At 38.3% G+C, this 15,149-nt stretch overlaps 2 protein-coding genes across 2 annotated transcripts in view; one reads left to right on the forward strand and one right to left on the reverse strand.

Moving 5' to 3' along the window:
• GTF2F2 (general transcription factor IIF subunit 2) overlaps positions 1-15,149 on the reverse strand; it is a 79,035-nt gene that overhangs the window by 46,950 nt on the left and 16,936 nt on the right. The gene's annotated exons all lie outside the window — the stretch shown is intronic.
• KCTD4 (potassium channel tetramerization domain containing 4) lies at positions 4,799-6,190 on the forward strand. The gene has a single exon (XM_041466981.1). The coding sequence runs from the start codon at positions 4,962-4,964 to the stop codon at positions 5,733-5,735; it is 774 nt and encodes a 257-aa protein (XP_041322915.1). The 5' UTR covers positions 4,799-4,961; the 3' UTR covers positions 5,736-6,190.

Genomic DNA, 15,149 nt, shown 5'->3' on the forward strand with positions numbered 1-15,149 from the left:
AACTTCCTTACCAGTGTGTCAGTACAAAAAGCAGAAAAAATTCTTGGCTCTGTGTAATCCCTCTCAGCAATAAAAAAAAAATCTCTGTACTATCAACCCTGTGTTCAGAACAAATCCAAAACAGCGCCATACCAGCCACGGTGAAGAAAGTTAACTCTACCCCAGCCAAAACCAGCACAGTTGTATCCAAGTCAGAAGTCCTGGTAAGCTCACACTGCTCACTTAAACCGCTGTGCAGCTTCACATCTTCTGCATGTGTTGGCTGGACAAGGAACAGCCCCTTCCTTCACGAGACCTCAGCCCTGCATTTACACACCAAAGGCATTTTGTGGCACCTCTCTTGCCTCAAAGCTGGTGCCCTTCTCAGACCATCCTTCCCTGGTAGCTATGCAACTATGGAACAGGCTCTCCAGGTCTTCACTTGGCATTCCCTTGTTTAGACATCCAGTGATACAGTCTATGTTTGTTTTGCTGACCACTGCACAGAACTCATGCTCAGCTGTCAATGACCTATTACACATAGGTCCGAACCTCTGCTGTAACTATCTTGCAAACATAAATAGTGCAAGCTCTGTCTACAGTGTATTCCTGGGCACATAAACTTTGTATTTGGTGATAATAAAATGTTATCCTAAACAACTATCCAAATCGTTCTGCATCATCAATGTATCACCTTTCTGACTGGACTCTCAGGTGTATCATCTCCAAAACCATCAGCAACAACCTCCTCGATCTTTTTCACTAGAAAAAAATTGGACCAAGAACCAAATCACAGCAACATCTGAATGACAATTTTCTGCTTAACATTTGTCAGTTTGAAGCCTGCAGGTTAAGTTCTGTATAGCTAAATGATAGGGAAACTAAGGTGGCATATATTCTATTACAAAATAAAACATACTGAAGGATTTATCAGAAAAAAGCATCACCTGCTTTGCTGAACAAATTCTAATTTTAAAAAAAGGGCAAAAAAAATTGGCACCACCCATTTTCTCTCCATACATTGATTAGCATTATATCACTCTCCCTTAATTTTTAACTGATTGATTTCCAAGTCAGATATTTTACCATTCTTCATACAGTACCTTTTCATATTTAAATACCTGTCTCATCAGATATTGGCACAAAATTTGCTTTTCCAGTCTTGGAGAATTGCAGTGCTCAAAAATTATTAAAAATATCACCAGCAACTTTGACAGTTTCTTAGACAGCCCTTTAGAAACTCTTGAATGCAAATTGTTCAGACTTGCTGGTTTGAAAATTTTTAATTTTAATTATTATGTAGAGTTTGTCTTCAACAGCGGTTAATCAACATCTGGAGATATTTTTGAAATGAGAATTTCTATGCTACCAACACTGTGAGACAGGAGCTACTGAATGGTCTAATTGTTCAACAACCTGGCCAATTTTCGGTGTTATGACATTAAATGACTAGCAAACTGCCTCAATAACCCTAACAGATTGCATTAGCATGGCTTCCTAATACACTTTTAAATTTCTCTCCCTCCTGTAGCTGAGAATTTTCCTCATATTCTTTTGTACTCTAATAAAAAATTTAGCTGGTTTCTGTAACCCAGATTATTTTCACTGACAGCAGACTGTTGGTAAAGCTGATGTTCTTGGATAGGCAAGTAAGCTGAACCACTAGTAAAGCACCAACTTTTTCATGGTGTGTTCTGGTCCTGAATCCTCAGCTCCATGGCATGCTCAAGCTTACACACCAGGAGGCTCAGGAAGAGGGTGAAAGTTGAGTGAGAGTGAACTTATTTTCCAAAAGGAAACATGTAGGGCAGAAGGAGGGGCAGATGCCTAGTCCCCTCCTCCTAAGTTTTGTTTTTCTGTGTAGCTGCTAGACACCAGCAGTGAATTTTCACTGTCTTCAGGACAGCTTGTCTGAGCGAGAACCTGGAAATCTCTGTGGATTGCCCTTCTGCTGCAACCCAAAGTGTGTGTAACTTGGGAAGGGAGTACAACTACTATAGCCACTTTCCTAAGTGTGCACAAGGGTTCTCAGTGTATTTCTTGACTTAATCTGAAACCAAAACAATATCCTTTCAATCGCTGGATTCCAGCACTATTCCCTATTTCAACAGCAAACCCAGCATACAGGTGACACTAAAAATTCGTGAAGCAGCAGTCATTTCAGGATTGCTACCCCACACTGTAAGCAGAACACTTCAGCTGGATAGGGCAGAAACAGTTCACTAACAATAGGGGAAAGCATCCAGCAACAAGCTACTCCATTCAATCCAAGTGGGAAGCAAGAAGATCTGGGATGCACTTAGTACATCTCAGCTACCACAGACAACACAAAAGACTCTCAGAGGACAAAAATGGTCAAATTCTCTAACTTGATTGCAGGAAATACTTCTGTATCTTTGCCAAAATGAACTTTTGGATGGTCTTTCAGTGCATGGACAAAAGGACAGAAAAAAGAAAATCCAGCATAGCTACACCTCTAAAAAACAGTAAGTTATATGAAACCACCCCACTAAAATTACATGCACTACAATACCACATGTATGACCAAGTGCAAAGGAAGAATTAGGCTTTTTGGGAAAGTCCTGTAGCATGGCACAGAAAGTGGAAAATTTTCACTGAGAAATGCCATGCTTTAGTTTTGTGTTACAGATGACTGTCAGCTGCAGTGAAATAAAGCTACATGGGTTTGTGGGAATGAAAATTTTACAGCAGCTCTAAATTTTTCAAGTCTCAAAGGTTTAAGTGTAAATATTCATGAACTCCACAGAGTATATTTTCCACACCAAATCCATTTTGAATATTTTATCATACAAACCACTAAAATGATTTTGCATGATCTTTTAAAGAATACTTACTTCTTCACAAAAGTGGAAAATATCAACCGCAAGTGTTAGAACATTGAGAAGGTGATGAAAAGAGAACACACACTGTTCTGTAAATTCTGTCTGTTAAAATGCAGACAGTTTAACTGGACATGGAAAATTTCTTGTCTTTTACAAATCCCTTCTCTCCTTGGAAATCCCTAGTCACTTGTACCAGGATGCTCCTAGCACAGCTTCAGAATATTTCAAGTTCACCACCAATCATTCTCTTAAGGTTTAAGAGACAATAAGATGGTTCACTATTTTAGTTATGTACAATCTAAGCACATTACATGAATTTTCCATCACTTGACAATAAAATGAATTTGAATGAATGTCTCCTGTAATGAAAAAAAGAACCTTACTTGAAACTAATTGGCTTTTTCATTTTCTCAATTACGAATTCAGTAACTTGAACTTCAACACCTTAGTAATTAGTGAAAGGAGTTAATCTTGAAAAAAAAGTCCAAATGTTTAAGAATTAGAAAGTGATTGAAATCTCTGACTGAAGTTATGTTAAAACTATATCCACAGCATCAAAAAGTTAAAAATAAAACCATTACTAATTCATGGTAAATCAAACTTAATTAATAATACCTGCTTAATATATTATATATAGCAGCAGAAAAATTCAGCATTGTATTCAGTGCTAGGGATAGGATACCCTGGCAAGGAGAAGAGTGAGAGAAAAACATTTATTTTCACTAGAGTCGATTACCAAATAATGAAATAGTATAGTGATTACCCTGTAGTATCAATAAACAACCTTACAGACAGTGGGAGAAGTAGGAATAAGATACTTAGAGCAGAAGAATTTACAGAAAAATAATCTGCCTTTCCACTGCTAGTCAGACAAAGCAGGACACATCTATCTGTAAAGTGAAAAATACATCTTGAAATAGATGGAACCTCCTCCTCTCCAGGTCTAACCCAAGGAAAGCCTTTGCTCCCACCCGTGCGGGGGAATGCGTGCAGTGGCTCCCATCTGTCCACTCCCCAAGGAAACGCCCAAAGAGATGTGTGGAGAGCTTTTCCCTTCCTCCTCCAAACTGCAAATGTTTAAAGGGGAAATCTTTTTCTAGGAGGCAACTGAGAGGCTCAAAGTACAGGAGTGAAGATAAGCATTTGATTTCAGTGTGCTGTGCCGATGTTTCTGCCTCCCTGTACCCCAGTGTTGCTAAGCTATGGTGTTATGTGATGTTCAAAGCTATCTGTAGGCACACAAGCCCTTTGTTCCACAGGGCAGCTGAGTTCTTCTACCGAGAAAGAACCAAATGATGCTAGACAGCCCTGGTGACTTAAAAGCCATTATCAATATAAATGGTAAATCCTCCCTGTAAAATTGTTTTTGTCTATGGCACACAGGACGGCAAAAAGCAAAACCTAATCAGGCTGAGGATAGACCCTTTGACTGCAAATAAAAGCTTTTGCCACAAACTTAGAACAGTCAGACCAACAATTCCTTAGCATCACTTCCAGGGTATCTTCTGTGGAAACATCTTACTGCTGCACACGTGCCCGATAAATGAGTGACATGCATGTGCACACATTCCACAGATGACACCCCCCTTATACACACAGGGACACCTTTCGTTTCTGTGTTGTCCTTCTCTATGCATTAGGTACTGTAATCTGTACTAAAAAACAACACGAAAAAACAGGCTTTGTGAAAATAAAAAATCCTTGAAACCCAAATGAAGCTGTTTAACACCATAAGCACAAAACATGATTTGGCCAGCTGACACTGCAAATACATCTGCAAGTATTAAAAATAAGTTGCCATTTAGTATAGCCATATGTATTTCTGTGCAGAACCCCTTAAGCTATGCAAACTACTTAGACTTAAAGGAAAGAAATAAAACAAACAGTTGTTACATGCTTCTTCCCTTACACAGTTAAATGCAAATTCTCTCTTACAGTCATATTCCTGCTATCTCCCTGCACACACAGCTGATACGCCACCTACTGCAAACCCAAGCTGACAGTCGGAGCAATGCGAGCAGCATTTCCATTCCAACATCGAGCTGGAGCTGAATAAAGGGGCTTTTTAAAAAGAAACATCCTCTTTGCAAGCTGACAAGAGCAAAGCAGGATAGCTGTATTGTTGTCCTAGCTTCAATAATGGAGAGAAAAGCAAGCAGGAGAGAAAATGAATGCGAAGAAAAAAACAGCAACTCTGAAAGCTCTGAGCTAGACAAGGACTATAAAACGTCTCTGATTACTCTGAATGTCGGTGGTTATCTATATATCACACAAAAACAGACACTAACCAAGTATCCAGATTCTTTCCTGGAGGGGATCATAAATGGAAGAATAATGTGCCCATTTGATGCAGATGGTCATTACTTCATAGACAGAGATGGACTCCTTTTTAGACACATCCTCAACTTCCTACGGAACGGAGAACTTCTTCTACCAGAGGGGTTTCGAGAAAATCAACTCTTGGCACAAGAAGCCGAATTTTTCCAGCTTAAGGTACTCTCAGAGGCAGTGAAATCAAGGTGGGAGAAGGAACAGCTAGCATCCCGAGAGACTACTTTCCTGGAAATAACTGACAGCCACGACCGTTCACAAGGACTTAGAATCTTTTGTAATGCTCCTGAATTCATTGCAAAAATAAAATCCAGAATTGTACTGGTGTCCAAAAGCAGGCTGGATGGATTTCCAGAGGAGTTTTCAGTATCTTCAAATATTATTCAATTCAAGTACTTCATAAAGTCTGAAAACGGTACACGATTGGTACTGAAGGAGGACAACACCTTCGTCTGCACCCTGGAAACTCTTAAATTTGAGGCTATAATGACGGCTCTAAAATGTGGATTTAGACTGCTGACCAGTCTGGACTGTTCAAGAGGGTCGATTGTTCACAGTGATGCACTGCATTTTATCAAGTAATCACAAAGGCACAGGAAACGAGCACGCAGCCAGTAAACCTCCCTGAGCTGCAGCCTCCTGGCATCACAAATAATGCATCTAACTAGCTCTGTACCACAGAGCTCAGCTGCTAATCAACTGATGTGAGCTAATGGTATGTAAATCTCATAATGACATCTATCTCTGGCTTACTTAAGCTGAATGAAAATTTTATGCCTGAATTTAACAAGAATCATCTGCTAACATTGTAAACAGATGGAATGCTTTATGCTCTTTGTAATACGTTTTCTCAATGCTGTCTTTCAACCAGAGTCTAGCTGAATTTTTGTGTACCTGTGTGATGAACGTGCATATACCTAACTGCTCTGCTGAACAGCAGTGAGAGTGTTTTCAGACAATAAGCAGGCTTAAAGTATGTTTTGCTTATAAGACATTAAGAATGAATTTTAACTGGAATAAATGATTTTGACTGTTCATTAGTGTTTATGGTAATCTATTGTACTGAATTTCCAAAAATAAGATTGCAAGAGAGTTTAAAATAACCAACTTAATTTTTAAGTTAAATGATTTCTCAACTCACTTAACCCCAAATTTATACCATATTGTTACAGTAATGCTGCCAGAAACATGTAAATCAACAAAATAATTCTGGGGGAAATTAATTTGATTATAGGAATTGGGTCCAATCTGCACAGAATGTTACATTTTCTAATCATACATACATATGAAATAACTAACAAAAGTATTTGACATTAAGTTTAGTGTAACAGGTTTCCAGTATTGGCATCCAACAATGCCACAGTCAGTATTTCCTAGCAATCATTTGTGCATATAAGGACAGGCAATGAACAGAGACAGCCCTTGCTTTGCACAGTGGCATACTAAATGCAATGAGTACTATCAGTTCTGAACAGACCACCTGCTGGCATTAAAGACAATTCACTCTTAAGTAATGGAATAAATACCTTCATTCTCCTCATCTCCACTATTTATAAAATCTTTTAATTGATATTTTAAACAAAGTTTTAATAGTTTCTATAGCAAAACTGCAACCAATTTAAACACAAGTATTACAAACCAGTCATTTCACAAAAGCAAGTTGAAAAATCATCACAAAAGGCAAAAAGCAGCACTAACTCTAAGTGTTGTTTGTCATTGAAACCAATCATCATTCACAGCTTATATGAACCCAAAATTCAAGTAAAGTGCTTTTAAAGAAGAAAAAAAACAACTAAGTAGTCTCCCAAAACATTGATTAATACAGGAAAAAAATAATGTCAACAAAAGGCAGTACAATCCATACTGGAAATGACAACCAAGGAAAACAGCTAACAGAAATCAGGCTGAAAACACTTGTGGTTTGGATTTTAGGGGGAACAAATCAATCCTAAGTATCAAGGGCTGAGAATACAAATGCAAGGTCCACTTATCCCTCAACATGAAACTCTTTTTCACTTTTAACACACAACAGGTGTTGTTAACTAGGTCCCTTGCTACAGATGTATTAATACAGTGATGCTACATCTCCAGACCAGGAGCAGTGACTGAAACATATTCCATGTTCCCATGTCCCATTTGATTTTATCAAATGGGGGAATTCAACATCTCCAGAATACTCAATCAGAATGAATACACTGTCTAGAAATTATGATGTTTTCTATTTAGTCCTCCTTTACAGACTTACAGTTCACAAAAAATGTGGTTCAGTAAAAAATGTGATTCTAAGTGGAACTTTTTCAGGCTCTAATGCTTAAAAATCAGATCACTTTATATTTCAGGCATACAAGCTGAAGAACTGTCCATGTATCCCAAAACTTCTCTGAATTTGTCCAAATGCATTAATTATATACACACAAAAGATACATAGTAAAATACTACTGTTTACATGTGCCACCAGCATGTGTCATCTCCCCTCCTCCCCCTCCAAGCTCTTTTCAAATTGAGGTATTAAAAAAATCCTCATTAACCACTACTCTTGTGCTTATAAGAATCTGTAGGACTTCTGTGAAAAGCAAATGTGAAAGCTTCCCTAAAAGAAATACAAAATCTTGTTGATCTTCTAGGACAAGAACTAGAAACACAATCACACACAGAACAATTACATGAAAAGCCCATTGTAGATAGAATTCTCTACATGAGCAAGATAAAGTGGCAAGACAATCTAAAAAAGCTCCATAATAAATCCACACGTTTTAAAGCAGCATGCTCACAGTGCTGTCAAATACACAGCCTGCATCAACACAAAGTCTGGAGGAGGCTGTTGCTCCTGGGATGTCAATCCATTTGCACTTAAACACTTATGATTACAACCTTCATTTGTCCTGGGTCTTTGACTAAAATTTAAAATGTAATTGCAGCTAAAAAGAAGGAAGGCGAAAACCAATTTTTATTTCAAACAATTAATATATGTTAATTAAAATATGTTGTGGTTGCTTGCCTTTCAGTTAAGCTCTTAGGATGCCAAACACCAAGAAATCAATTGTTAGCACTCCCCCATCAGAAGGCAGAACCAGTTTTTTATTGGAGAATGACTTTTGCTCATGAAAAATCAGCAGAGAATTTGATGGGTCTGCATTTATTGTAGAAAATATTTTCAGAATGTAAGTTATTCATAAGCTGATAATCACAGGTAACATGGAAACCATCTGAAGCATCTTCTAAGAATATTGTATAGCTATTCATAAAAGATTTATTTGCCAGGCTTTTGGTTCAGAGTATCTACTGCCCTTTTAACCTATGACAGAGAACTTGGAAAAAAAAAAAAAAGGGTTTTTAGGTGAAAAATGTACTTCTCTAATAATTATTAAAATAAATACCTGTGTTGTTTGGTTGGTTGATTGCAGGTTGGTTTGTTTGTTTGAAATTCAATGATTCATTACCTTACATAATTTTTGTGTATTTCTGTGTAAGTAATACTGACATCTATGGCACACACGTAAAGTCATCTGCTGCAACACTAACTTCAATCTTGTTTCTTTTCCCTTTTTCATGAGCAGTGATGCATTTCTGCAAGTGTCAGGGTTTGAAATTTTTACATGCTACCTCTGATCGAAGGCACCTCAGCTCTTTGAATTACACAGCAGAAAGGAACATGGAGGTAAAAAATTTAATTCCCTTCTCTATTCAGACTAAACAAATCCACAACTGTCTTGAATCAAGCCATATCAGCTACAATTAGACACTTAAAACTAGATATAAACTTGAGCAATTTTTCAGGGTGGGACTGTCTTGTTTTGGTATAGGAACAAAAAAAGCACATAAAATCTCAATAGTGCGAATAATGTTTCCTTTGTACTCCATAATCATCCTAATTATAACATAAATATTTTTTGTATATGTTCAGTCAGTCAGGTGGATACTTGTGTTCCATCACTGTAAGATGGGCCAGAAAAAGTACACAGTTATGCATCAGCTACCTTTTCTGTCTTTTCTTTAAAGCTAGAAATTTCATATTCAATAAGTGCTACGACAATATGAAAGCTGCAAAATCAAGTGCTTAAGTCAGAAATACCCACAGTTGTTCTAACAACACTAACATTATTTAGTATATGATGTGCAGGCAAAATATTTCTATTCTCCTTTCTCTCATTAAGACTTGGATCACAACAAACTTAGCAGAACTGTCCTACAAGTATCAGGAAGGAATGACAATTACCATAATTTCTCTGATGATCTTCAATTGCTCTGGTAGGAGCAAGAAGGAACTTCCTCCTGTTTCCCCAAGGAGGCACTTAACCTGCTCCCCGGCTTGGTCAGCTCTGCTTGCCTCCCTGCCTGTTTCGCCAAGTGGGAAAAGGTGTCACCAAGTAGAAAGGAGAGGCAACTGAAGGCAGGACTAAATTCCATAGACTACAAAAAAATGTCCTTGTCCCTATTAATTTCTTGAATGACTACTCATGGAAAAATATAAATAGCTGCCAAACTAACCAAAATACTGACACCTGGATGCTCGCCTTTCCCCAGCGGTGGAGGAGAAGCCAAGGACTCAATCACACTTGGCAGTACACTGCCATAGGTACCAACTATATGGATTTCCATTGAGGACAAAACCTACAAGTGGCTGCACTATGTCAGACTAAAGCTTGTTTTAGCCCAGTTTTTCCTGGTGACTGGGAACTGTTTCTAAACCCAGAGACTTCACATGTCTGGGAGAACCCACATTTTTGATCCTTTGATCCTCACATTCTTTTCCTTCTCTTGTCCTCTCCTCCCATCATGCAACTATTTTCATTTTTGTTTCACTGTACCCCTTGCTTTCATCAGGCCAGTTGTGGGGCTTTGTCAGGGATGCCTAAGAAAGAATAAATACTGGGAAAAATATATACAATGCCTGCTCAAAGTATTTTTTCAGTCTCTAACCCGTCTTATTGCCCAACGACTTCTAGGGTTAGATATGGTTTCTGGAAGTAGTCTTGATGCTGTGAAATACAGAGGCTGCACAACAGGGTCAAACTGCAGCTCCAGTTCTGTACCTTCAGCACTGACTCACCCACTGACCAGTGTTTCACAGCCTCATAATTGCACTATTGATATTTTCAAACTCTCATGTCTTATTTTTCATTTTTTGCATTTGTACCTATTACAACTGTTTAAGTGACAACAGGTCACTTCTTTTCTACAGCAGGTAAAAATTACATCATCATTTGCAGAAAATCAGTGGCATTGTTATTTTTGCCTCTTAAAAGCATTACAAGGTTTCCACTCAGTAAGACAAGAAGAGGTTAAGAAAATGATCTTCTTCCCCCACTCCTCATTAGTATACAAGCAGAATAAGGGCAGGCAACAAAAAATACAATTTAATAAGAGCAGTGTCTAATCCATTCATTTATTTGTGTAGAAGGGTCACGTTGCCCTAATGCTATTGACTGATAAATCAGGATTGGGGATGAAGAGCACAAGTTCACTTGGGTCTGTGACAAAATAAATACTATTTTCCTAGGCTAGATCATCTTTGCAAAATAACTATTACATAAACCTAACATTGTCTGCTGCCCTGCAACACGGTAAATTGAAAAGGAAAGTGACTACTAGTTAAAAAATGAAGGAATCCTTACATGAAGAGAGAGGCTTGCATAATTATACTGTGTTGAAACAAAATCAATAAGTAAGGTACAAGAAATTTAGGATTAGAAAAAATAACATTTTGGGATTTATTTACATTTGAAATAGACATTCTGTAACTCCTATGCATTGGAATATCACAGAGAACTTTGTCTCAAAACACTGCCTCTGTAAATCATCATCATTCCCAAAAAAATGCCAGAAAACAAGCAGTATGGCAAGGACTGGGGAAGGTAGGAGGAAGATGTATGATGACACCTGAGGAACGCAGATGAGCAGCCACTCCGAAAAAGCAACTGCAGTTGTCTTTCTTTCTGAAATTGCGTAATGTTCTGTAGAACTAGACAGTTGATTTCTCTTTCCAAAAATGTTTGTAGTAGGAGTACCACACACAGCTAATGCAACAGTCTCCCAGGAAGCTGTTTCTATCTGTGCTGCTCAAAGCTGGTACAATAATTATAGCTGTAAACAGCAGCTACTCATTTAAAACACCATTACAACATGATGATATGCAGCTCAACATGCTAGTATTTCAAAACCAAGTTGTTAGAAGATGACTCCTACAAATTGAGTCATTCTGAATGTCTGTAAGCTTCTCCTGATAATGCTAAAAATTACAATACTGCCTTATTCACTGGCAGTGTGACTTTGGGAGACATAACCTTAGTTTACACATAGTTCATGAAAGCCATCAGCTTTCTGGGCATTAAAGGGGTATTCCACTAGTCCCACCCCAAGCATTATTCCAGTTTTGTGAAAAGCTAGATCTTTACTCTTTTCCAGGATACATCTTTTTTTCCCTTTGACACCACCAAACTTTCAGGGACAGCTTTGCTCCAGGTATGGAAAGCCTGCTCTAATCAAAGCACAAGGTCTCCTTGCTCACAGCTCCTGAAGAGAGATTTGGCATCCTGTGTCAGGGGGTGGCACTTTACCAGCAACAGAAAAACATCAAGGAGATGAGAATTCAGGTTTAAAAACCCAAGGCTGCTTGCTGGGGAAATGCCCTAGGAAGACGAAGTTCCAAGGGGCTTGCCAGAGTCTGGACTCTGATGCTCAGGGAAGTCTGCAGTGCTGGACTCCCCCAGCTGTGAGAATGGGGAGGGAGAAGTGTGGTGAGAGAGCCTATGAGCACTACGAGGTGAAGAGAAAGGGACTCAGTGTCACTCACTGTCAGCTGAGGGTCTTGGTTTTGTGATGAAGAGAGATGCCCACACCATGCAACACTGAGGTTATACAATACCAGTAATGTCTAATAATCCTGAAATTAATAAATAAATAATGGATGAAAAATCTTACAAAATTGTCTTTTTGCTTTTCATATGCCACCTTTCAAAGAGGCAATTTTATTTATTATAGCAGAAGTCAGAAGAATTAACTTTTAAAAAATATTGTTAATAGAAAATTTCAAGCTACAAATCTCCTGCTGCAGCTCCACAGAAAGCTATTTGTTAGCTCCTAGGAGATTCCTGATTTTGTACCATAGCGAACAGATAAAATGAAAAAAAAACAGGTCAGAGGTGGATACAGACTCTCTCAATCAGGAAGAAAAAATAAGCAAACAAACTAGCAATGAACAGGCTAAGCATGAAAAAATGTAAACAGAACAAGCAACTGTAACACCAAACCCAGTCATTTATCGCCTCTCTACTACTTAAATAAGGCCTTTGGCAAGTATTAGGGATAAAGCAGTTCATTTTCTCTGTACTGAAACTGGTAGTCTCAGAGGAGACAAATTAAAGGTCCTGCCAGGCAGGTTGATAAGAATCAGCTAAAGAGAGGAAAAGGTACTCTTGAGGTTAGAAGTCTTATCAATACTAACATTATCTAAGGCCTACAGCACTGCCAGGTCTTATGACATTTCCAACACATTTTCTAAGAAGAATAGCAAATAAAGCTCTTTCCCAACAGGGCAGAAATCTAAGAGGTAGGCTATCTTACACCTTCCATATGACGATAAAAGTCTACTTCTATAACTTTTCTGCCATGCCAAGATTATGATTTCTGGGTTTGCCCACAGAGTTCCCTCATTTTATTCACTTTGAAACTGACTCCTGCAAGTCTTACATGTCAGTCTTGTACAGGCCAAGACAGAAAACATTTGATTTTCCTCTGCCCCTTTGATCCATCATTCAAGGCTCTGAATTCGCAATACTCCAAAAATCTGAACCCATCAAATGTGATCAAACCCATCAAACGCTGGTAGGTGGGTGAACTGCAACAATCAGCAAAATACCTCACAGAAGACAAACACAATTTGTGAAGTCATGATCTGCAATGCTCGGCATGGCTAAGATTCCTGGGATTCCTCAAGAGTCACAAGGAAAACCAAGAACTCTGGTACAAGCCAAAAGCACACTTCTGTTTATGCATTACTTCTACAAGCTGGACATGGACAGCAAAGGACAAAATACAGACATGGGATTAATTCCCATTGTTTTGTATCAAGTCCTGTTCTCAGGAGAGAAACTGTATGACAATAAGTACATTTGTTTGCTCAGACATACATGTTAGACTATTCATAAAATATCCTAAAATAAATAGTCACGCTCTAAGGGCACCAAGGACACTTACACAAATTCTCAAGAAAATTCACCCTACTTAATCCTGGCCTACATTAAATCCATATCCTTTTGCTATTGCATCACTGCACCTTCCCTGTTCTTCCACAATATTCATTATAATCAGTACCATAGGCCTTGACTACATATACCTTAAAGCAAGAATCACTGCTTCTTTGTGTGTTTCAACAGCTACCAATGGAGTCTCACACTGATTACGGCTTCTGGAAAGCCACTGGAAAACTTATATTCTAAGCTGTGTTGTAGTTATCTGCCAACAAACCCAGTTATATTTCCAAGACAAAAACTGTTTGTGTGTCTTGAACATGGCAGAATCACATCTAAATTATCTTCAATGCTGAGTTGCAAGCTAGTATTTAAATTAAAAGTTACTATCCCTCCTGACAATCATTTTTCAGTTAGAGTTTTGGTTTTGGAGTTTAATTAATATATGTTAATTGCTTGAAAGAGGAAAAAATCAAATGTGCATTTAGCAGCTTTATATCATCCCATGTTATACCATAAGAAGTCTCTGTCTTTACCAAAAAAATGGCTGATTTTATCACATGGAGGTCAGTAGTTATCATCACGCTTACAATGAATTTCAAATATTCCAACATATGTATAATCAACATGTGAATCCTTTTTTTTACCACAACATAAAGAAATTAAGGAAGTGGTATATACAAGCAGTTTGAGTGTTGTATACTTGTGTCTGCAGTCACATTCATACACCCACAATTGGTAACATTTTAATACTAAATTTACCCTATATTGTCTGTCTACATGCTCAAAGCTTGGGCAACATTAAATACTCAGTTGCTGCCCCTGCAGCTTCCATATAATGCACTTCCACAAGGACTGCACCTAACTGAATTTGCTCTTACATGAGAATGCATTTCTTTACTGTATCATACTCAGCAGACTACACAGGCTCAGAGCAGCAGCTTCTGAGTATTTTTATTGGGGGGGAGCAGGTCACACTTTATACTGGCACAAATGCTTGGTTTTCACAGCTTCTGTCACCACTGACAGCACTTTCAGGTAGGTGCAAGCAATGTCATAAACAAACAAGAGCCACATACACAGATTTGGATTTAAATTGCTTGCTCATCCTTATATAGGACCAAGTAAAGTCAATCCTCATTTCTCTTTTCCTTTAGCTTAGTGTATCATTTGCTCCTTTCACTTTTAGCATAAACCAGCCTTCAGGCACCAAACAACACTAGTTGAATCACCAAGCACTGTTTATTACAAGCTCTAAACAAATAGATTTCTGTATGGAAAAACTGATCTAAAATGATAAAATGCAAAAGGAACTCAAATTTTAATTTAAGGAAACTTGTCTCACATATGTCTTGATTCCTGAATATTTTGACTGTTAACATCATACGAGATGTTATGGATACTAAAGATTTTACATGGGCTCATACAACAGGGACACTTCATAGAAGAAAAATCCATGAGGTCCTGTTAGGTAAAATACCATAATTTCTGGTTCTGGAACTCCCTGAGCTGTGAATCACTAAAGGCTGGAAGAAGCTGGAACAGGTTGCCCAGAGAGAAGGAAGGAGCTCTTCTCTGCAAACCTTCAAGGGTTGGGTTGGACAGGGATCTGAGCAACCTGTTTTAGTTGGAGTTGCTCCTGCTCATTGCAGGGGTGCTGGACTAAGCGACCTTTAAAGGTCCTTTTCAAACCAAACTGTTCTAGGATTCCATGAGAAGTATCATGGGGAGGTACCATTGTGCTTCTACACTGCTCTTACTCTCATCTCAAGGTATCTGCTGCTTACCACCACTGAGGACAGCACAC

This window comes from Pyrgilauda ruficollis, unplaced genomic scaffold (assembly GCF_017590135.1).
Source record: "Pyrgilauda ruficollis isolate IOZ18807 unplaced genomic scaffold, ASM1759013v1 scaffold20, whole genome shotgun sequence".
Classification (NCBI taxonomy): domain Eukaryota; kingdom Metazoa; phylum Chordata; class Aves; order Passeriformes; family Passeridae; genus Pyrgilauda; species Pyrgilauda ruficollis.

What these genes read in the sequence shown, in the direction of transcription:
- KCTD4 (XM_041466981.1), top strand. Translation starts at nt 4,962, where the DNA reads ATGGAGAGAAAAGCAAGCAGGAGAGAAAATGAATGCGAAGAAAAAAAC.